General features: G+C 47.4%; 2 protein-coding genes across 2 annotated transcripts; both read right to left on the bottom strand.

Annotated features, from left to right (window-relative positions):
• Positions 1-17,795: 17,795 nt before the first annotated feature.
• LOC131490455 (endogenous retrovirus group S71 member 1 Env polyprotein-like) lies at positions 17,796-20,436 on the bottom strand. Its single transcript, XM_058692828.1, has 2 exons — positions 19,881-20,436; positions 17,796-19,645 (listed from the first exon to the last, which is right to left on the bottom strand). Exons 1-2 carry the CDS (start codon positions 20,226-20,228, stop codon positions 18,503-18,505), a joined length of 1,491 nt encoding a protein of 496 aa, XP_058548811.1. The 5' UTR covers positions 20,229-20,436; the 3' UTR covers positions 17,796-18,502.
• On the bottom strand, positions 20,412-23,501 carry LOC131489608 (uncharacterized). Its single transcript, XM_058691617.1, has 2 exons — positions 21,496-23,501; positions 20,412-20,644 (listed from the first exon to the last, which is right to left on the bottom strand). Exons 1-2 carry the CDS (start codon positions 22,313-22,315, stop codon positions 20,412-20,414), a joined length of 1,053 nt encoding a protein of 350 aa, XP_058547600.1. The 5' UTR covers positions 22,316-23,501.
• Positions 23,502-23,928: the final 427 nt, after the last annotated feature.

Raw genomic sequence — 23,928 nt, 5'->3', positions numbered from 1 at the left:
TACAAAAACTCTTGATTCTGTCCCCCTGATGGGTCTTCTGGATTTCATTTATAACAGACAAGAGCTTGGGGGCACTTGGGGGCAGTCTGCAAACAAAGGGGAAACTTGTCCTGACCCTACCAGGGCCCTCCCTCCTCCAGCTGCTCCCTACTGCCCTCAGTTTCCCCCACAGCCAGCCTTCCCACCTGCCAAATGTCCACCTTTCTGGTCTTGCTGTCCTGGCGGGACTTTGTCCATCGTGTCCACTAGACAGCCTGCAAGAGTGCCAGAACCTCAGATGTCAAGAGACCATGTGGACGAAGTGTTCTCACACCACATTGATGCTGTCAGCAATACACAAAGAAGCTGCAACAAATTCCAAAGTTTTCAACTTGGCTTATGAATGAGGAACTCTTTTTTTTTTTTTTTTTTTTTATTTATTTTTGAGACAGAGAGAGACAGAGCACGAACGGGGGAGGGCCAGAGAGAGAGGGAGACACAGAATCCGAAACAGGCTCCAGGCTCTGAGCTGTCAGCACAGAGCCCGACGCGGGGCTCGAACTCACGGACCGCGAGATCGTGACCTGGCCGAAGTCGGACGCTTAACCGACTGCGCCACCCAGGCGCCCCTGAATGAGGAACTCTTGCTGGTGCTAGGTTTCTCCTCCCTTCTGCCAGCAGGGGAGGCAATGTCCATCTGCAACTGTAACATGTGATCCTCAAAGATGGTATGAATTTCAAGGAATGCTGGACCAACTTGAAGAAAGGGGGAAAAAAAAACCAATGTGACATCAGGGCTTCCACACAGAATAAAATTGGGTGGAACTCTGTCAGAATCTTCCAGTTTTTCTTTAGGACAACACTTGACTTTTCAGGTGGTGAGTGTCCTCTTTTGCTCTCTGATAATTCAGAGGATAATATTCTTGTTTATAAAATAAGGCCATTTCCTTTTTGTTCAGAGAGAAATGAAAAGACCCTTTGGGTTTAATTCCTTTAGACTCTTTTTAAAATTCTGGTGAATACCCAGACTTTAACAGTGCGTCTGGAGGGAAAGGGAACCAGGACCCAGACCCCTCCCAGTGACTGCACAGCTTTGGAGAAGGATGTGAATGAATCCCACAGCCGGAAGGTGGGGCTGATGATGCTCAGGTGACATTGCTCCTGAGCGAGCTGTTTGGGTAGCCAGACTGAAGAGAAAAAAACAAGAGGAAGCAGTGAGATAAGAGGTGGAAGAATCTTCCCCTCGACCTTCTCCATTCAGACTGTAACAGACAACCTCTAGCCTTCTCCGACAACACACAAACAGGGTGATAATGCTTTATAGCCAAAGGTGAGTGGCTCTGAGCCTTTGAACCCCATCCATCCACAGGGCTCCTCCTCTCACAGCAAAGTATGGATGAGGGCTGTGTGCTAGGAAAGGTTCTGGAAAGGAGCCCTGCTCCTTGGAAAGGAATGAATCCTTCAGTGATGGGGTGATTCCTTAGTTGCTGCCAGTCAAAACAAAACATGGCTACAAGGGAGAGAAGAGAGTTCAGTCCTTATTACAGTCTCCCTATTGCCATTTCAAAGTGTAGAGAAGGACCACCTGTGTGTGGACATTAAAGACGCTGGTATTCATGATTAGATGAAAAGCCAAAGAAGGACATGAAGGGTGTGAATTTATACAAGTTTAACATTTGAGCCCATGGGAAGTCGCTATAATAGTGTATTTACCAAATCTCAAGACAAGGAATATTTAGAATACACACACTGAGTATGGATGCAGAAACAGACGTTTTTCAGAATAAGATATGACTTTACATCCGTATAGAATATGACTTCATACATACAAAGAAGAGAAGATGGTTTGGGGGCAGGGTAAAGGAAACATGCAACCAATTAGCAGATAAGTTGCCCTGTACTAGGAATAGATCCAAGATGTGCAGAATTCTAGAAAAGTAACACATGGGGCCAGGGGAGGCACTAAAGAACTAAATAAATGGACAGACCATTTATTGTAATGATGCAACTTCTCCCCAGTCCGGGTTATGATTCAACACCATCCCAATAGAAATTCCAACATTTTAATGGAATTTGAGAACCCAATTCTACCATTCATATGAGAATCCAAAGGACGAACAGAAGCCAAAACATTTTCTTAAAGAAAACAGGGTGGGAGGACTTGCTTTCCCCATGTCGGGATTTGTTATTAAGTTCCATAATCAAGGCAAAATGAAAGCAGCATGGGGTAGACGACAGAAGGATGGAAAGAAGAGAAATCCCAGAAACAGCTCTCCACACACATATGGACATGGTATGTGATCCAGGCAGCATTGAAATCTATATGAAAGGGAGCACTGTTCAGTTACAGGTGCTGGGCCATAATGACTACCATACCACATGGGCAGAAATATCAAACTGGGCCCCCATTTCACATCCACACAAAAATCAGTTCTCCATAAAGCTCTTAAAAGAGAATATCATCTTAATGTTTTTTTTAATGTTTATGTATTTGAGAGAGAGAGAGAGAGAGAGAGAGAGAGAGATCAGGAACAGGGAAGGGGCAGAGAGAGAAACACAGAATCCAAAGCAGGCTCCAGGCTCTGAGCTGTCAGCACAGAGCCCAACAGGGCTCGAACCCACGAACTGTGAGATCATGACCTGAGCAAAAGTTAGATACTTAACTGGCTGAGCCACTCAGGTGCCCTTCATCTTAATGATTTCTTAAATGAGATGCACAAAGCACATATGACTAAGGAAAATATGGACACATTTGACCTTATATTAGTAAAACACCATAGACAGAATGGAAACCCACACCAGCTTTTGCAACTCATATGCTTGACAAAGGGCTTGTATCCAGAACATATTTTTAAAACCCCTACAATATACAACCCAATAAAAATTACCATAGGACTTTAGAAGTCACTTCACAAAGCAGACTCAAATGCAAAATGTGCTCAACCTTAGTAGAAAACGGACATGCGATTAAATCCACCCCAAGATACCACGAACCACCCATCACGTTGGCTATAATTAACACAACCACAATCCCACTCCTAGGTATCTATACTCTAAAGAAACTTCTATCTGGAAAACAACCTGGATGTCCACCAAGAAAAGAATGGATAAATAAATTGTGCTATATTTATGGTGCAGATTACTATGCAGCAGTGAAATGAAAAAGTTGTAGATACTCCATTGATGTGTCTCACCAGCATAGAATGTTGAGCACAAGGTGCAATACACAGATGATAAATATTCATTTATTTAAAGTTCAAAAACCGAGAATGCCGAACTGAATTGTTAGAGGTCCGTGCCTAGCTGGTAAAACTGTGATGGAGGTCGGGAGACTGTTCCCCTCACACTCTGGACAGTGGGCTCCCTGGTGATGGGGGAGGGCAGAGACTGGGGTAGGCTCATGGGAAGTGATGGGGTCCTGCAGTGGTATTTTTTTGCTCCCTGTTCTCACAAGTGTCTGTGTTATATTTGTTAAACTGTTATGCATTTTTCTGTGTGTATGTTGTACTTCAATGATTGCATGTACACAGCAGAACAAAGGGAAGACCATACAGTGGTGCTGCCCAACAACCGTATCGCTCTGGGACCTTGCCCCCACCAAGGGCCTTGCTGAGGGCTGTCCCCACTTCGCTGCCCTCTCCCCGCCCCACCCCCAGCCTCCCTGAATTTCCTACTACTGGTGTTCCTGCTAGGGTTGGGGGGCCCTTCCCCCCTCATCTCCTCACATTTACCTGTGAGGTTTATACTCTTGTAGAAACCCTCCAGGACCCCCCTCTGCACCCCTGAACTGCTTGGCTTGACCCTCCTAGGCCTGCTCTGCAGTGTGTTGCTGCCTGCCCTCTGGCACATACCACAACCCCCACAACCATGGCAGAGGCCTTGAAATCGGACTTGGAAGAAGGTGTTGTTCCGTTTAAGTCCCCTCAAAGCCTGACATCTTATTCACTGGCTTTGAGCTTTGAGTCCACACCAGTAAGGCTTGGAGGTTGCCTGGTATGTTCGTGGGGGCTTCATGAGGACCACACTGGCTTCTGGCCCTGGTTGTTCCCCACAGTGTTTTGGTGCTGTAAGCAGTCCAGGGAGTGGCTTTTAACTCCTGGTGAGAGTCTCTGCTGCACAAGGAGTATCTGTTAGGGTTTGGCCTCAGCAGCCCAGGGCAGTGCTTTGTGGGGGGGGGGGGGGGTGAGGGAGTCACAGGTTCACAGCTATGCTTTTTAATGAGTGAGGCCTTAGCAAGCCTCAGTTGTTGGGGTTTGGTGAGCAGAGGTAGGCCTCAAGAGAACCTTGGCCTATTACGAACAGTGGGGCAGAGGCGGCTCCAGTGGGCTTGCTGAGGGAGGAGGAGGTGGGGGGTGGAGCGTGTTCTCAGGTAGGTCAGGTGTAGGCATTTTCAGCTGCAAAGGCACAATGGGCTGCAGTGCAACTGGGTGGGAATCTTAGGCCACCAAAACGGAGGGGATAACCGATGAGTTCCCGCTAGAACAGGGGCTGTGGAGGGTCACTCCTGCACCCTCCAAATACATCTGAGGCTCTCGAGGTTTAGTCCCTTGGAATTAGAGGAGAATGAAGCCCTATGCACCCACAGAAGGGTGGTAGTTTGTTAACAGACAATAGCATGCAAAGGAATCATGGCCCTTCAGAGACCATGCCACAATCTTACTTTCAGAGCAGAAGCAGTGGAAAATGAGAGAGAGAGACCAGCTGTGAAGAGGAATGAATGTCTTTAGAGTATGAGGTGTCAGGAGATAGGCAAGCTCCCTGCTGGAAAGGGAGGGCAGAGGTTTGGGGAAGACACAAGACACCCCCCCACACACACACACCCTGCCTGGGAACCAGGTGACCCAGAACACTCTTGAGGGGTTGGCCACACCATGGACAGGACTCTGGAAGATCCAGAAGCCACCCCATGAGCCTGGCAGGTCTGAAGAGGCCATAGAGGATCTGAGCAAATTCAAGAACTAAAGACCAGCATCAAATACTGAGATTTGGCATCCATTTTGGGTGGGCAACCCCCATTCCCTTAGGAGAATGTTCTAGAATGTATGGAGTAGGCTCAAGGAAGGCTCTGCCGAACCCTCCCTACCAGAGGAAGGCTGACCCAGGCATCTGAGGCGATCTGCTGGCAGAATGGCCACCGGCCAGCATTCCCCAGGTAGAGCCATAGGATTGTTTCAATAGTAGATTCTTGTAACGAACTTGAGATTGACTTGTTTTTCTTTCTATTGCCATGGGAGACCCCAAGAGACAAAATCTAGAGGAATGTGTCAGAAAAGTAAAATTTTGGGTCAGAGAGCAAAAAGCAAAAGGAGGGAAGGTACTGGAAGCCAACAAAAACAGGTAGCCCTCTGGTGAAAAAAAGGGATTTTAAACCAATGTCAGGAGCCAACACAGCACAATTGCTAGGGGTTCAGCTGAGCCATCCTGGAGTCACCAGCCAGAAACAGTGTGAGGAAGCAACACAGTGGAAACAGATGCTGGCCCACTGGAGACTGTGTGGCAGAAAAAATGCTGCTCGAGGCCAGGAGCATCCCAAATGGAGGACAGCTTGTGTCCTGAGAACCAATGGGACAGAGTGGCTGCTCCCTGGACCTCAGTTCCGGAACCTGCTCCAGGCAGGACCTGCTGACATGGGCTGGGAGCTGAGCACTGGGCAGAGCCCGGACTTGGACACTGTGTCACTAGGCAGAGCCCAGCACTGGGCCCACAGAGGAAAATGGAAATGACAAGGTTTCAAGTATTCTGGAAGAAAGAAGATATAAATGAGACCGAGTGGAGTGGCACAGATGGCTCAGAGAGAAGGAGAGTGGAAGTTGTTCCCTGCCCCACCCAACATGGTTGACTGGGCTAAAGCTAACTCTCCATGGGTCAAACTCCCAGGGCATGGCATCTGGGCTATCACTCTATTTCCTATCCACTTTCCATTAGCTGCCAGGGCATTTTTACCAGGATCTTGAGATAGTGGGAAGAGGTGCCTACACAGGGCTGAGCACTGGATTCTGGGGGTAGCCAGTGGCCTGCAGACTGCCCTAGGGATTTCCCTGTGGCAGGCAGGGCTATGAGGATGTCACCTCCTGCTTCATCCTGGTTAACTCAGGAGTTTTAAAAAGCAAAGCACATGAGAGGCTAATTAAAATGCTGAGATGTGGAGAAGGACCCTACTTCTGGAGCCACCCAGCCCTCCTATGCCTGCTGGGTGGGTGAGTGGATGGACAAGGAGCCTTGGCCAGTTAACACCACTGGGCTTTGACAGACAGCTAGGCTCACGGTGAATGCTTCAGGCTTTAATCCTTTTACCTTATTAAGACTTTCAGTTTTTTCTTTCTTTCTTTCTTTCTTTAAATTATTTAAAAATATTTTTTAATATTTATTTTTGAGAGAGAGAGAGCAGTGTAAGCAGTGTAAGTTTTGAGAGAGTGTAAGCAGGGGAGGGGCAGAGAGAGAGAGAGAGAGAGAGGAAGACACAGAATCTGAAGCAGGCTCCAGGCTCTGAGTTGTCAGCACAAAGCCCGAAGTGGAACTTGAACCCACGAACCATGAGATCATGACCTGAGTCAAAGTCTGCTGCTTAACTGACTGAGCCACCCATGTGCCCTTTAATTTTTTTAAATGTTTATTTTTGAGAAAGAGAGAGACAGAGCATGAGTGGGGGAGGGGCAGAGAGAGCCAGAGACACAATCCAAAGCAGGCTCCAGGCTCTGAGCTGTCAGCACAGAGACCGACTGGGGGCTCAAACTCATGAACAGTGAGATCATGACCTGAGTCAAAGTCGGACGCTTAACTGACTGAGCCACCCAGGTGCCCCCAGTTTTTATTTCTTTGAACTTGAACTGAAAAGGGCAAGGGAATTTAGTGTTTTTGTTTGAATGAATTTCACCCTAGGAAATTCATAATGAGAGAGGGTATCTTTCTTTTTTTTTAATGTTTATTTTTGAGAGATTGAGGATGAGCAGGGGAGGGGAAGAGAGAGGGAGACACAGAATCTGAAGCAGGCTCCAGGCTGTCAGCACAGATCCTGTCATGGGGTTCGAACATGTGAACCGTGAGATCATGACCTGAGCTGAAGTTAGACGCTTAACTGACTGAGCCACCCAGGCGCCCCTGAGAGAGGGCATTTCTATGTTGACCTATCTTTGTCATTTTATCTTCTTGCAGAATCTCTGAGCCAAATTTGGACTTTGACATTGGACCTAATTTAGGATGGGCAAGAGTAGGGAGAGAATTCTTAGTTTGGGGTCCAATGTGCCCTTGGGAGTTCAATAACACTGGTTTTTCACCCATCCCAAGGCCTAGGATGGTGAATCTAAACCCCCAAACTGAGAGTTGGCTGAATGGGTCATGGCCTCCCCCTCCCTGGGGAACCTTTTCACTCCCTGCCCAGCCTCACCCTCCACTCTGCTCAGCAAGTAGCAGCAATATCACAGACCCATGAGTTTAGGAAAAGAAAGTGGACAAGTTCTTTGGGTCCTCTCTTGGGTTCTGGTCTGCCTTGCCATGTGGGTGCCTGGCAGTGCCCACTCTATGATTGGGGATGAAGCAGAGCAAACTGCCAGCTTGTGAAGGTTCCTCTCCATCACCCCAGAACCCCAATAGGCTGCTGAGGAGCGGCTCCCCCACTTGACTGGATGCATCCCCACACTCCCTGTCTGGCTTCCTCCTCATCCTCAATGCTGCAGTCAGCATCTGCTTTGCTCCCCCAACCTCTATCAGCCCAATCCCCAGAACCCAATGCCCATTTTCTTGGCTGGAAATGAATCCCAAACTATCATTTCAGGTAAGCTTTTTTGTTTTTTTAAAGGGCTCACTCTGAACACACTGGAAGAGGCAGAATATGTTCAGATAATGGAGGCAGTGGGGACGTGGAAGGGGGACAAGAAGAGCTAGCCCCAGGTATCATCCAGAGGAAAATCAACCACGGAAATGCTGCACGGGCCTAGGATGCTTTGGAACCACCCTGCAGCTGGGTCCTTGGGCAGTGGCAACACCTGAATCTGTGGGCCTGGGCCTGGAGCCTGAAGTGAAGCTCCAGCTTTGCAGTCCTCTGCTGAATTGGTCCCCTTGGCTCCTTGATGCCTGGCCCAGCCCTGCCTAGGCCCTCCCTGTCACTGCCTCTGCTGACGATGGTTCTCCTGCATGCACTTGTTGGGCAGAGGGTTTGTTATCCTGGTCCCCTGCCTCCCCTGGTCCCTTTCTCTGCAGCCCCTTGGAGAAGCAATTTGGGCTACCCCCAGCAGCTGGGGTCTGGCTAGAGAAAAACAGCAACTCCTCAGTTTTCCAGGCTTCTTCAACAATGGGTCTTGGCCAGTTGGGGCTCAGGCCCTGGAGCACCCACATACTAAGCTCAGAGTTTCTGACTCCTCAGCCAGTACTCTCTCTGGTGGCACCCACCTGCACCAGGGTGTGGAAAATTGTCAAGTAGGGCCACTCTGCCTAAGTCAGGGTCAGCTTTGAGTAAAGGCTAGGGCAATTTTCCCAAAGAGGCAAGGCCCAGGCCTGGGTCCAGAGCCTCTGAGTCTAGTTTCCACCTTTGGCCCAAAGGATTACAAGAGGATCCTATGTGAGTACCCTTTCCCAATTTCCCAAGCAATTTCCCCAGACATTACCTCGTGTTATCCTCACAACAACCCTATGAGGTAGGTATTAGCAGCTCTACTTTAAAGGGGAAACGGGGGCCCAGAGAGGTCAAGTAGGAGGCTTCCCTCAGTGTCACACAGCAAGTTAGTGGGCAATATGGGGCTCCAGCACAGCAACAGCAGGGAGAGCCCTCCCTCCCCTTGGCAGCTCTGTACCCTCCTCCCATGGCCCTCCCTTGCAAGCCACCGAAAGCCTTTTCCCATCCCCCCCCCTTTTTTTTCCAATTCCTCTTCTATGCTTTTTCTCTCTCGTTTCTCCTCCCCTGCTGGTAAGTATTTTTCATACTTGTGGATGTCTTATGCATGAGTTTTATACGGTTCTATTCAACAGTCCTGTTTTAGGACAGGCAGGGAAGACAAGAGCTGGCATGGGGTTCTGAAAGGACTGTCTGGGACCCTAATTGGCTTTTCTGGCCCCCACCCTTTTCTCTTTCAGGAAGAGCACCTGTGGTTCAAAGGTCAGCTTGACCATTTCCTCATGTGCAAGAGAGGGCAGAATGGGCTCAGCAGGGAGAACCCTGCTCAGGGCAAAGAACCCTCTTCCTGTCCAGAGGAGGATACTTTGGAGGGGGGGTTGGGAGGGGAGGAGGTCAAATCCCAGGAGCCTCCCTGGTGTGTGTGTGAGGCCCTTGGGGGGGAGGAGTAGCTTGTATGTCAACAAAATTAGTCAAAGTTGAGAGTAAACCAGGATTGTTCAGAGTCTTTTGCTAGCTTCCCGTGGGCTAACCTTGAGCCATGCTGCAGTTATTTAGGGCAGAGGTAGTCAACAGTCCGGACCTCTGTTTGCGCGGGGAGGGGCCCTAGCAGTACTTCCACAGTTGTGTGTTGGGAAATTTGCAGAAGTTATTTTTACAAGTTGGTTGAGGAGCACTCAGTGTTTCCACTGCAAATTCTGGCACACATATCCTGTGGATATTTTGGATGTGGCTAAGGTGGAAGGTAAAATTGGGGCGAGTCCCTAATGTATGGGGTGAGTGGGATTATTTATGTGCTTTGAAGTCACTTGTGGGTCTACTTAATTATAGCTATTTTAATGCATAAATGGCTTCCAGAGGCACTTAACTGCTAAAAGAAAGATGGAATTATCTTTCTATTCACTCTGTAGGAAATATTAGAAAATCATTGTCGCATAAAAAGGTAATCTGCCGTCAAAAAGTATGGGAGTAAGGAATATTTTAAAGGTGAAGGAGTGTCTAGCAGTTAATAAAAATGTCAGGGTATTTTTCTTGACTTTGTGGTGTTTGTGGCATTTGTTTTTAAAATTTGTAATTTCTTTTCTCGATCTAAATAATTGTTTTATATAAAAAAAGAATTGCCTATCATTTTGAGTGTGTTGCCAATCGGTTTTCTGTTCAGCCTCCTTTTCCAACCACCTCTTCACTTAGGACTCACTGTCCCCCAGTACTTATTCGTTACTCTTTTATCAGCAAGTAATGGGGCCCCAAACTTTCTCCATGGCTCTGTTCTCATGTCATGCCATCTGCTGCTCTCTAGAACTGAACATCCCACTTAATGCATTTAAACCATAACGTGACAGGATAGCTTCCTTCTCCTAAGCTTACAGATTCCTACAGATCATCATCCCCAAGTCACACATGAGGAAACTGAGGCCCAAGCCAATGCTAAGGCTGAAGGAGGTGACAGTGTTAAAAAGTGACAGCAATAACATGAAGGATGAGGTCCTGGCAGGTGGTGAAGTCAAGAGAGTTGCAGCGCTTTGTCTCAAGGCCATTCCAGTTGGTGACAAAATAACTGTCTGTAACAGATTCCTAGCCAGGGCTCCTCCCCCACAGCAGGGGCTTCCTTCAGGAGCCAGAAACGCTTTGGTTTATGTGGTTTCATTCACAGGCCATCTTAGCTCTACTTAAGCAGGAAAGCTGAAATGACTTGCCCAAGATCACTCAGCCAGTAAGTGACAGATCCAGGTTTCAAATCCAGGTCTCTGGACTCAGCAGGGCCAGGAAGAGTGAGGGCAAACAGACTGGCAGTCAATGAAGCTGGCCTGGTGCTCCCGGCAAGTGGGGGCAGTGAGGAGAACAGCAGGAGCAGGTCACAGCCTGAGCAGGTTGGCTCCAGCCCCTTCTTTTCCCAGTGGCTCCCCAAGCCAAGTAGATGGAGGTTTCTGGTACCACACCCTTGCATTTGATGACCCCCCCCCCCCCGACCCATTAAAAGCACTTTCAGTCTTACTAGGTCTCTATAACAACCTCAGGAGGGGGCAGAGCTGAGATTATTTTACAGATGACAAAGCAGCCTCAGAAAACTTTGGGAGCTCAATAACCTCCCCATCAGGATATTCCCTGGTGTACTCAGAAGTAATGTGACCTACAGGCACAGGGGCCATTCACCTAATATCATAGCTGATTCCATAGGGAAACACCTGCCATCATGCTCCCTGAGGGAGGTGGGCTGAGGCCCCAAGGCACCCTGGCAAAGAATGAACAAAGCATGAACAAATGACAGGCACAGGGGGAGGTCAAGCCCAAGAAGTGGGTCCCCTGTGAAGTCTTATTGACAAGAGTTACCAAGAGAGGTCTTCTCCTGACCCCCTAGTCTTGGTCACTTGATCCACCACACTCAGAATCCATGAAATGGGAAGGCGTGTTCATGACACAGATTTCTCTTAAAATCAATGTCTAGTTCTCACCAGGCTGGGTCCACATGGTGTTTTCTCCCTCATCTCCCACTGACATCCCTTCCTTACATTGCCACTGTTCATCTGACCCTTCCTCTTTCCTCTCCTAAGGGAAGGGAAGTCTCCCAAAGGTAAAGGTAAGTCTTGGGGTGGTTAAGAGGGAGCTTTAGGCACCAGAAAGAGCTGTGGTCCAACTTTCAACTACATGTAAAAGCAACCTATGAGGTCTCTTCCTGTTCCAGAACTCGGCTCTTGATTCAGGTCAAAAGAGCTTTTAAAAATTTTCTCCCATATGCCCCTCCCTCCTTTCCCTGACCGTTCTTTCTCTACCCAACTTGTACATAAAAATATGGGCCCTCGAAAAATTAGTCGGAGTCTATTATGGTTTGTTCAATGATCGGGTTTATAAGGCTAGGGAATGATGCCATACACTCATCTTTGCCAAGGGACTGCCCCAGCTCTGTCTCTTCCGTCGCTCCCTTTCCCCCTCCACCTTTTCATTGAGTACCCCTCTCCTCAAGCCTTCCTGTCCTCCCTTCTCCTTCCTTCCCTCCTGGACCCTGCACAGTTCCTTCCACTAGACCCTCGATCTGAAACTCTGGACTCCCAGCTGGAGGGCTGAGGGGCTCTCTTCCCTCGCCCAGTGGGCACATCGGGGGTCATCTACCCCTGTCTTCTGCCCAGGATCTGAAACAATCTGGGGCCGCCTTCCCTTCCTGCCTCGGACCGCCACCCCCCACCCCGCCCCCCCGGCACTTTGCAAGCTCCTCACTCCCGGGTGGTTTGCCCGCCCTTTTCCTTTAGTCTCAGTGGCCGCCTGGCAATAACGGAGCCACTCGGTGCCCTCAGAAGGCCCCGAACACAGTGGTGGCTCCGATCACCGGGGCATAACTGACCGTGCGCGCGCCCCGCAGGCTATTGCCTCTGGTGCCGGTTGCCAAGGCAACCCGCCCACTACCGCCCCAAGCTCCCAGCATGCTCCGCTCACCAAGCAGCGTACCAGAACCGAGACAGCCGGCTTACTGAGCAAGCCCAGGTAGCTCCCAGCGTGCGCCGCGCGGGGGCGGGGCTCGAGCGGGACCGGCGTCGTCCGCGTGCCCATCAGACGCGCGCGCAGGGTGTGCCCGCTCAACCCCAGTCCAGTGGGCAAACGTGGGGGGGGGGGGGGGGGGGGGGGAGGGGAATAGAATGCTCCGTCGAGGGCCAGGCATGAGGCATGCATCCAAGAGGAAGTTTATCTGGCTTTATTTTTACTTTTGCAATGACCTTTTTGTTAGCATCATGATTTAAATTTGTTATAAAGAATAATGTGCAAGTGCTGGTGGCTGGGTGCCCCCGCTTGGGTCAGGCTGAAACGAACCCCCTCCCGCCACCAGCCCTTACACTTCAGCCTCTAAGGAGGAAACCATGCTGGGGAATCTGGTGATTTATAGTTGTGTATGTGTTTACTAGAAGGAGTTCAGATCATGCCACCCCAGAATATGCCACTCTGACATGTTGACCAGTTTGAATTAGACACTCAAAAAACTTAAATGCAAAAAAGTTGATGTGATGTGGGCGGGGAGGGAATGGTCAAGAAAGAGTTCTTGAGAGGTTTCAGTGCAAAAAAGTGTTTTAATTAAAGCGCAGCTGACAGGGCCCATGGGCGGAAAAAGATGCACTGGGAAAGTAAGGAGTGATTGATTAGATATTTTTAAGTTGGACGGGGTGAGTAGAGATAGTGGAAGTTTCCAAAAAGATATTCATATATTAAAACTTAGAAGGATCCTAGAGGTCTGGCTCTTGTCAAGCTAAGGGTTGCTTTTTGCCTCTAGCAAAGCATTAACATTAAGTCAGTTTTGAGTTCCTAGAGGAATATCACACTTTGCAGGTCTCATAATCTCACATATTTATTGATGGGCTGCAAACTGTAAGGAAATTTAATTTTATCTACATATCTTTTGCCTTTGTTCTCATCAGAAACCACTCTTTCCTTTTTCTTAGACGTTACTGGAGGGGGCATCTGTGTCGTTAAGTTGGCGAGCTTCCTACTCTTGATGTCAGGTCATGATCTCACGTGAGAGATCTGCATCTGGCTCTGTACTGACAGTGTGGGGCCTGCTAGGGATTCTCTCTCTCCCTCTCTCTCCCTTTCTCCTCTCCCCAACCCCCTGCTCTTGTGCACTCTCTCTCTCTCTGAAAAAAAAAAAAGTTACCAGTGGGGAGTGTCTGCATTGCGTGAATGGAGTCTGGGTTCTTGGATTCCCCACAAAAGATTTACAGAAAGATTTACACGAGGATCTGCATTCAGATAAAGACAGCCAGAAGGAAAGTAGCAAGCACAAAGCAGTTTATTAAGGACAGTACATTCTCAAGAGGGAAGAGTGGTCAGTCCCAGAGATGGCAGTGCACCGGGGTTAGGGCTGCCTTTTCTTTTTATGTTTGTGTAAGTTATGAGTCATAGGGTGATCTCCTGCTGAAGTTTTTCTAATCATTGAAGGGACTCTTCCTACCAGTCAGAATGGGGAGTTTTGGGCCCTACAAGTTTCTTGCTGGAACTGTCATGGAACTATTACTCCCATATTGGGGGGTGGATGTCAAAACCACAATGTAAATATATTATAGTGAAGCCATAGGTTACCCTGGGGCAGAAGTTGAAGAAGAGGGCTCATATTCTGCACCAGTGGCTCTTGGTCTGTCAGTCTCCAGGTGTCTAATGTGTCACCTATTTATCAGAAGCCTTATTTCCTCCAGTTCTTGTCTAACTCTATCAAAAGCAGGATATGAAATTCCATGCAGAAGATACCTTCCCTAAGTGAGAAGGAAGTAACATTCTTATCATGGATAAATTGAGACCAAGAGAATTCTGTACAAATAAACCTTATTAAAATAGTTACCTTCCTGGGGCACCTGGGTGGCTCAGTCGGTCAAGTGTCCGACTTCAGCTCAGGTCGTGATCTCACAGTTTGTGAGTTCAAACCCCTTATTGGGCTTTGTGCTGATAGCTCAGGGCCTGGAGCCTGCTTCGGATTCTGTGTTTCCCTCTCTCTCTGCTCCTCCCCTCCTTCTCAAAAATGAATAAACATTAAAATTTTTTTTTAATTTAAAATAAAAAATAGCTTCCTTTCCTGTTTCTTATTCTCCTCTTGATCTTGGTTGTAATACACCCAATTGGCAGCTTGTGAGAGCTCCTCCAGTGTCCCTTCCTGGTCAACAGCCAATTTCTGCAGCTTCCTCTGAATATCTGGGGCCAATTTGTCCTTTAAAATCATCTCAGCCTCAGGGGTTTCAGGGAAGATAGCCATATATTTAATGAGATCCTCCCTCAACCTCTCTGGGAAGGCCACCAGGCTCTCATTCTGAGTTTGTAAAATGGTGGCTAATTTAGCATAATTTAAAGGCTTAACTTCGGACTTCCTTTTTAATCCTTCTAAAATACAGGCTTGCAAATGGAGCCATACTACTCCCCAATGGGGTGGTCATACCCCAATTAGGATCTTGGGGTGGAACTGCCTGGGTCCCAGTAGGGGACCACCAGTCTCATGATAATAAGTTGCTTGTCCCCATGTCTCTTGGCTGCTGCCAGAACTCTACATTTTTCTGTCTCATTAAGAGTCTGATTCAACAAAAGCATTAAGTCTTTCCAGGTCAATTCAAAAACGCAGGTAATATTTTGAAAAGTCTCTACGTATTTATTTGGATCATGAGAAAATTTACCTAGACATCCTTTTATTTGTCTTAACTCTTGCAATGAAAAGGGCATTTGCATTTTCGCCATAGCGATGCTACTTTGTGCTCCCCCTCCTGGTGCTCAAGCTTCCTGTAGGGGACACATGCTTGTCATGTCTCCAGGAGGGCCTGGATAAGGTAGGCAGTAGGGAGCAGAAGTGCACGTGTTTAAGTCTGGATATATAGATCGACAACCTGAAGAGAAGGGGGTTGAGGTGGAAGGCTTTCCTTCCTCGTTCTCTAGGTCTGCTTTGGGTACAGGTAAGGGGCCTTGAATTATTTCCCCTTCTGACTGATTCCAAGCAGCTGGACCTTGGAAAGGGCTGCCATTAAGCCAGGGTCAACCTTGCATTGCATACACATATGCCAATTTCCTCTTAAGGCCCAGAAACATTGCACATAGGGGACCTCACCTCACTTTCCTTCACATTTACAGAGTAAGTCCAATTGTAAGGTAGTATTGCAATTGGCACTTTCCTCTGGCTTCCAGGTTTACTTCTCCAATTTGTATTGGGGCCCAGCCTTGGTGGAAAAGAAAATGAATTGTTTTTTTCTTCAGGGTTTGCAGATCAAACTCCTCCCAACTTCTGAGGCATCTGGTTGGCTCAGTAGGTTAAGTGTCAGACTCTTGGTTTCGGCTCTGGTCATGATCTCGGGGTTCATGGGACTGAGCCCCACATCGGGCTCTGTGCTGACAGTGAGGATCCTGCTTGGGATTCTCTCTCACCCTCTCTCTCTCTCTGCCCTCCTCCTGCTCATGCTTACATACTCTTTCTCAAAATAAATGGACTAAAAAATAAAATAAAATTAAAAATCCTCCCAATTTTTCAGAATGCATCCTAAAGGAGCACTGACTTTGGCTGGGGAATTGTCCATCTATAGGAAAAAGAGGAAAAGGTGTCCCTTATCTTGACTTCCTATAGCTGGCCAGGAGAAGCCTCATTTCCTGGCCCCAAGAGTTGGCCAGAAGCTTCATCTCCTGGCCAGGTGTTTTGGCTGACTATGTGACTGGCAGCCAAAAGCCCTTTTCATCTCTTAAGATGCTGGAAGTAGTCACTCTTACCCAGGCTTGGCTCTACCTCTGAGAGCTGACCTTGTTTTCCCTGATTTCTTCTACCCCTCAATTTCCTGCCTGCAGGACTTTGGGGGGATCGACTGTGGCCAAACAAGACTCCCCTGGTTGTAGAAGGATGCACTAATTTTATTTTGGCCTAACAGTCATCAGCATAAAGATAATAATAAAATCGCTCCTCTTTACAAATGTATTTTAAAAGGCTGGTGAAAACCATTCTTTTAAGGATAAAATTGGCCACTTGTGCAGGGGTTAAAAGGGCCAAAATCGAGGTCTATTCCCCTGCCTTTTTCAGTAATGTGCATATAGATATGTTGCAGCCATGTAGTTGTCCATTTTAAAGTCTCTAGATTGGTACAAGTCCTCATGTATTGGGCAAAGTGTAACAAAGTAGCTTTCATGTAAAGGCCCATCACAGGGGTGCCTGGGTGGCTTAGTGGGTTAAGTGTCCGACTTTGGCTCAGGTCATGGTCCAACAGTTCATGGTTCAAGCCCAGCATCTGGCTTTGTGCTGACAGCTCAGAGGCTGGAGCCTGCTTCAGATTCTGTGTCTCCCTCTCTCTCTGCCACCCCTCCTCAAAAATAAATAAACATTAAAAAAAAGCCCATCATATACCAAGGTCACCCATCCCTCATAAGGCATAGGCACCCATTCCTTTGCTAAACAGGAACAACATTCGTGTGGGTTGTTTGGAGGCAGGCAGCAAGGGCATCGACACTGTTTTCCCAGCCTTTGGATCAAAGGAGGGGCAATTTCAATCAGAGCTTGAGCAAAACAACTCAAAAGGGTGTGTGCTATCATGCCCTTTTGGTTAAAATCACAGTCCTTTCCATTTTCTGGGCAGACAAAAAAGAAAACAACTTTGTTTACATTTTGTTTGTCAAGAGTAAACCAACAATGCAAGAAAACTTCGTTTTTACAGACAGTAAAGCAGAATTTTAATCTTATGCCAGTGTACTTTTAAAATTAATTTATTTTGGAGGCACTTGGGTGGTTAAGTGCCTGACTCTTGGTTTTGGCTCGGATCTCGATCTCTTGGTTCATCAGTTTGAGCTCCTCATCTGACTCTGCTGCACTCATACTGTCTCTGTCTCAAATTAAATAAATAAACTTTTTAAAATAAATAAAATTAATTTACTTTAAACTTAGTTTTGACTATACATTAAATTTTTTTAATTAAAAAAAATTTTAATGGTTATTTATTTTTGGAGAGACAGAGCTTGAGTGGGGGAGGGGCAGAGAGAGAGAGCGAGACACAGAATCCGAAGCAGGCTCCAGGCTCTGAGCTGTTAGCACAGAGCCCACGCGGGGCTCGAACTCACATACTGTGAGATCATGACCTGAACTGAAGTCAGAAGCTTAACTGAGTGAGCCACCCAGGTGCCCCCACATTAAATTTTTCATAGAGCTTTTCCTTTAAAAACCTTTGGCAACTTTCTTTTGCTTTTAGATTTTGACCTAAGCCCTTTTTCTCCAATCAGTCTCATTTAGGACAAAATTACTTTCTTTTACCTTCAACAAAAATATATTCCCATTTTTTTTTAGATCTTTCTTATCTATCTTCTGCTTTTCTATATACAGAGTTGCTTTCCTTATTTCCATCGTTTTAAGCACATTTAGTAGAATTTTAACTCTTAGAAACTTTAGTGTCCAGTGAAAACTAAATAGTAACTGAATGTGAACTGTTACATCAGAATTTTTTTAGATGGCAAATTTATGAATCAGTGTTGCATCCACACGACTCCTGAAACAGAATGCTACGGGCACCAGTGACAGTCACAACAAAGTTTATTACAATGAAAGGCAAGGCCGACCGATCGGGACCAACACTCTTGATAAGAGTGCGGCCCCGAACAGCCGGGGTACAGAGTTTTTATAACCGATCACATCGTTTTATCATCACCTGGGAACAGAACAAAGAAACAATTTCCAGATGAGTTAGAAACAGTTGCCTAATGAGGTGTTTACTTTAGACTTTCTGCCTCTAAGTTGCAACCAGTGGATCTCCTTGACCCTGCCTCTGATGCTCTTTTCTTTGAACTTTTGTTTCCTTAATTGGTGAAGCCTAATTTACAAGAGTATGAGGCGTAATTTATAAGAGTAAAGCAAGGCTGTTATCTCTTAACCTTCAATGTCAACACAAAGCTGTTATTTTTCAAGCTAAGCATTAGCCCTACACTACAATTTAACCCTTACATTTCCCCCTTTTCTTGTCAGTGAATCAATCCCTTGATTCATCATTAGGAACTAAGGGTATATAATTGGACCTGATCATCATAATTTTTATTTCACTAACTCGCTTCTTGACATATTGTACTAACCAATTGATAATGCACGGGCCAATAGTTAACCCGAGAAGTAACAATAGCAGTGGCCCAGCTACGGCTGTAAGCAATGATGTGAGCCAGGGGGACCAAGAGAATAAACTCTGATACCAATTATTGCTGGCTTCCCTGGCACGTTCCCTGGCCCTAAGATTATCCCTGACCAAACTGAGAGTGTCGGATTACTCCGGAATTGTTCGCATAAAAACAGCATGTTTCTCCGAGGGCCACGCAGAGGCCCCCTTCCTTCATGAAGAGTAAATCAAGCCCTCTTCTGTTTTGTAATACAACCTCGGCTAAAGAGTCTACTTGGTGTTCTAGCTGAGAAATTGAAGTTTCCAAGTAGCCTAGGTCTCGGTCCACTTGCTTGCTTACAGTTTTGAAATTTTGGTCCCCCACAATGAGTCCAGCAGTTCCAATAGCTGTGGATCCTGCAATTCCCAGTCCCACTAGGAGTGGAATGAGGACTGGTGCTGCCCTTTTTACCCTGGAATGTCCTTCAAATAGACGTAAGTGTTCTCTCCCTGCTTCTCCGCTATATAGGTATATTTGTGGGAGAATATGAACTAGGATACAAATCTCTTGGGTGCCGACCCCAAAGTATGCGGCTGCAATGCAGGGGGTAATTCCTGATGAGCAAGCAAACCAGGCTCCAGTAAGGGCTCGGTATGCTATATTTTGGGCGCTATCAGTATCTGAACTACTTGGAATATACACTTCTGCACAAGAGTTTTTGTAAGGGGAGTTCTGCCAATTATATTCTTGGGACACTATACACCAACCCTGCCCTTGGAGGTCTCCTAGGGTTAAAATTGGTCGTGAACCCCAAGGGCACAATGTCGTGCTTGGATTTAGCAATTTCACAACATGCTTTTCTATGTCTTGTCCAATGCTAGCATTTGTAGCCACTCCCACATAATATGGGGGTTTAGGGTTTAAGCACAGCCAACAATCTTGTACAATCTCGGTGTGAGATGAATTTAGCCAAGCATACATAGAATCTACTACATCTAGCCAATGCGTCTCAGGGGAGAACGGGTTCTGGATATGACCTGTAGTTGGTAATTCCAACTTTGTGGGGGCACCCAATTGCGGGGTAGGTTGGGAAGGGACAGTCGGAAAGAGTGGGGGGTGTAAAATCATATCCTTGTTTGGCCCTACCAGATTGGGTGGAGTTTTTCTTTTAACCCGTTGTATAGTAAAGGAAATGCCCTTGTCAACTCCTGGAGCATACATCCTGAGACCCCAAGTGTGTCCAGTGTCCCAGGAAGAGGAAAAGGTACTGGAACTAGAAACCTTTTTTTTTTTTTTTTTTCAACGTTTTTTATTTATTTTTTTGGGACAGAGAGAGACAGAGCATGAACGGGGGAGGGGCAGAGAGAGAGGGAGACACAGAATCGGAAACAGGCTCCAGGCTCCCAGCCATCAGCCCAGAGCCTGATGCGGGGCTCGAACTCACGGACCGCGAGATCGTGACCTGGCTGAAGTCGGACGCTTAACCGACTGCGCCACCCAGGCGCCCCCTAGAAACCTTTTTTAAACATATTTTTGTTGGGTTACATTTTCCTTGAGTCTTACATTTGGGATCTGGAGTTCTAAGGAGGGTGATTAAGGGATCATGGCCCTGTCCTGCCAGCCAGGGGGCCAGCGTTTCACATCCCCATTTTGCACAATGGTATTGGCCTTTTCCTTCACATTCGACCTTTCTATTTGCAGGGCAACTGTATAACCCTGGTATGTTAGCCAATTTTTGTTCTTGATCCCTGTGTCCACATCCATAGGTAACCATATAGGGGTTTTCGGGGACCGGAGGAGCGAAGCCCATTGGCTGTTTATAATTAGTAACTAAGTCCCCCATGAGTCCCCCACCAAGTCGCATAAATCAAACAAAAAACAAGGCACAGTGGAAGAGGTATTAGATGCTATCACCTTTCCCGTGACAGTGTCCCTGAGTTCCCATTGGTATGACCAAAAAGATAGGGGATGCAATTCCATACAGTCCCCCACACTTATCACCATACAAACCCAGAAAATTATTATTATTCCTGCATCAGTCTTAGCTTTAAAGGATCTTCTGGATGCCTTTGAACCTTCCATTGCTCTTTGTTATCTGGTTCTGCATCAGTCTGGTTGTTCCCGCCTTCAAGCAGTTTTTCTTAACCTGAGAGTGATGAATCCAGGTTCGGACACCATCTACCTTCACGGCCGTGGGTGTAGTCAGAATCACGGTGTGTGGTCCTTTCCAGCACGGCTCCAGGGTTTTAGGCTCGTGCCTTTTGACCCAGACTAAGTCTCCTGGTTGAAAGGGGTGGGGAAGAACAGGAGATGAGTGAAGGCTTCTCTCAAGGCCCTGGTTATTTCCTTCTGTACATGTTGCAGGGCCATGAGCGAAGCCAGCAAATGGTCCTGTTCCAACTGTTCCATTACATCGTCCCCTAGCCTCGGCAGGATAGGTGGAGGTCTGCCAAATAAAATTTCATAAGGGGAAAATCCCTTGACAAATGGAGTACAACGCACTCGCAAAAGGGCAAAAGGCAGGACATCAACCCAATTTTCGCCTGTCTCAAGGGACAATTTGGTTAAGGTCTCTTTTAGGGTCCTATTCATCCTTTCTACTTGACCCGAGCTCTGGGGTCTATATGCACAGTGTAATTTCCAATCTATTCCCAATGCCTGGGCCAGACCCTGGGACACCTGCGCCGTGAAGGCCGGGCCATTGTCCGATCCTATGCTCAGAGGCAGCCTGAATCTAGGGATTATTTCATTTAATAATTTCTTAACTGTCGCCTGAGCCGTTTCTGATTTAGTGGGGAATGCCTCGACCCACCCGGAGAAGGTGTCTACAAAAACAAGCAAATATTTATATCTGTATTTCCCTGGTTTAATCTCAGTAAAATCTACTTCCCAAAAGCGGCCTGGCTCAATTCCTCTATCTCTTTTAGCTTCTGAAACCTTCCTATTTGCACCCTGATTTACTTGGGCGCAGCTTACACATCTTTCAACCACCTCTTCAATCTCTTTTCCCAGCCCTTGCGCCCTGAACTTTCTCCGCACTAATTCCGCCATCTTCGTTTTTCCCAGATGAGTCCCTTGGTGGAGCTGACCCACCATGCGCCGCCCGAGTGCTGCGGGTAAGAGGATCTTACCTTCAGGATCCTGAAACCACTTTTGTCCCGGCATCCTACTTCCCCCTTTTCTGGAAATCCACTCCAAATCTTTAGGAGTGTAACTGGGCTCCAGTGGAAGCAGGGGCTCTGTCAAGATCGGTAGCTCCAAGGCACTTTCACTTTTAGTTAGGGCAGCTTCTCGGGCTGCTGCATCAGCCAGGCAGTTTCCGACTGCCTCTAGGGAGTTGCCTTTTTGATGTCCCGGGCAGTGAATGATTGCCAGCCTCGCAGGTTCCCAGATGGCTGCTAGAAGATCTAAAATTTCAGCTTTATTTTTGATGGCCTTGCCTTCTGCTGTGAGGAGACCACGCTCTTGATAAATGGATCCGTGTACATACACGGTTGCAAAAGCATAGCGGCTGTCCGTATAAATGTTAACTGACTTGTTTCTTCCAAGTTTTAGGGCTTTTGTTAGTGCGATGAGCTCTGCGCGTTGGGCTGAAGTTCCTGGGGGAAGGGTCTGTTGCCATAAAACTTCACGGTCTGTCGTCACCGCAGCACCGGCATACCTTTGCCCTTGAAACACAAAACTACTGCCGTCTGAAAACATGCTGATATCAGGGTCATGTAAAGGAATGTCCGTAAGATCAGAGCGGAGGGACGAGATCGTTGCCAAGGTTTCTGGGCAAGAGTGTAAAGGGGGATTCTGTCCTTCAGGCAGCAAAGTGGCTGGGTTTAAGGTTGTGGGAGCACAAAAACGTATTCGGGGCTGGTCAAGTAGCAATGCTTGATATTGGGTAATCCGAGCATTTGACAGCCATCGCTCTGGGGGGAGCCCGCAGTAAAGTTTCCACTTCATGGGGCCCCGTGACAGACAATGCTTGCCCTAAGGTTAGTTTGTCTGCATCTTTAACTAGAAGCGCAGTGGCAGCAATTTGTCGAATGCATGGGGGCCACACGGAAACAACTGGATCCAGCCGTTTTGATAAATAAGCCACTGGTCGGCGCCAAGGTCCTAGGCGCTGTGTCAGAACTCCCTTGGCTACCCCCCCTTTTTTGGCTACAAACAAATGGAATGGCTTGGTGGGATCTGGCAGGGCCAAGGCTGGTGGGGTCATGAGAGCATCTCATAAGGCTTGGAAGGCTTTGGTTTGAGTCTCTCCCCACATGAAGGATTCTGGAGACCCTTTGAGGGTGGCATACAAAGGGGCTGCCAGTTCAGCAAAGCCAGGTATCCATAGTCTGCAGTAGCCTGCCGCCCCAAGGAACTCGCGGACTTGTTTGTGAGTTTTAGGCAGAGGAATATCGAGTATGGCCCGAATTCTTTGTTCACCAAGGTAGCGCTTACCTTTTTTAAGGTTGTAACCTAGATAGGTCACTGCAGTACGACAGACCTGTGCTTTTCTGGCTGACACTCGGTACCCCAGTTTTTGTAGAAGACTCAAGAGTCCTTTGGTGGCATTCAGGCATTCTAAATGAGAAGGGGCCACCAGCAAGATATCATTAACATATTGCAATAGAGTTACCTGTGGGTTGGAAATCCGAAATGGCTCTAAATCTTGGTGCAGGGCTTCATTAAAAAGAGTAGAAGAATTTTTAAATCCCTGGGGGAGTCGCGTCCAGGTGAGCTGTCCGGCTTTTCCCTCTTCAGGATCAGTCCATTCAAATGCAAATAGTGGCTGGCTTTGTGGGGCCAGCGGGATGGCAAAGAAGGCATCTTTTAAGTCCAGAACTGTATATAATACACCTGAGAAGGGGGAAGCAGACTAAGGAGAGTATAAGGGTTGGGTACAGTGGGATGAATGTCCATTACCCTGGCGTTTACTGCTCTTAGGTCTTGAACTGGCCGGAAATCGGATGAATTAGGCTTCCAGACAGGAAGAAGCGGAGTATTCCATGGCGACTTGCATGGGATCAAAATGCCAGAGTCGCGCAAACGCTTGATGTGAATAGCGATTCCCCGCCTAGCCTCCCGGGACATGGGATATTGTTTTAGTCTTACTGGAAGTGCGGATGCCTTAAGTTCCACTATTATGGGAGCTTGATGAATTGCCAGCCCAGGTGGATTAGTTTCAGCCCATACCTGGGGAAAATCCGTCTGGAGGCTTTTAAGGAGGGGATCGACTGCATGAACATTTTCATTAGGCACTGGAGTGAGCAGGCCCTCTTCCCCAAGTGGCACAGTCACCATTACTGTTGTTGGACCATCCTGGCCGACTTTAATATACATACCCCCTTCAGTGAATTTCAAAGAAGCCGTTAGTTTATGCAGTAGGTCTCTACCTAGTAATCCAGGGTAGGGGCATTCAGGCATGATTAGGAAAGAATGTGTAACAGTTTTACGGCCTAAATCTACTTGTCATTCAGTGGTCCATTTACAAGTCTGGGACCCAGTTGCTCCTTGCACCAGGGTTGCCCCTTGCCTGGTGGGGCCAGGATCTTGTTTTAAAACTGAAAATGTTGCCCCAGTGT

Source organism: Neofelis nebulosa, chromosome 11, assembly GCF_028018385.1.
Source record: "Neofelis nebulosa isolate mNeoNeb1 chromosome 11, mNeoNeb1.pri, whole genome shotgun sequence".
NCBI classification, from domain to species: domain Eukaryota; kingdom Metazoa; phylum Chordata; class Mammalia; order Carnivora; family Felidae; genus Neofelis; species Neofelis nebulosa.
Note: the sequence above shows the minus strand (reverse complement) of the source record. Positions and strands in the feature narration are given on the sequence as shown.

What these genes read in the sequence shown, in the direction of transcription:
- LOC131489608 (XM_058691617.1), bottom strand. Translation starts at nt 22,315, where the DNA reads ATGAAGTGGAAACTTTACTGCGGGCTCCCCCCAGAGCGATGGCTGTCA. An exon ending in GTGGTTTCAGGATCCTGAAG is followed by an intron (nt 20,645 to 21,495) that starts GTAAGATCCTCT and finishes CCTTTCAACCAG; the next exon opens with GAGACTTAGTCTGGGTCAAA.
- LOC131490455 (XM_058692828.1), bottom strand. Translation starts at nt 20,228, where the DNA reads ATGCGACTTGGTGGGGGACTCATGGGGGACTTAGTTACTAATTATAAA. An exon ending in CAAAAATATGTTTAAAAAAG is followed by an intron (nt 19,646 to 19,880) that starts GTTTCTAGGGGG and finishes AAAAAAAAAAAG; the next exon opens with GTTTCTAGTTCCAGTACCTT.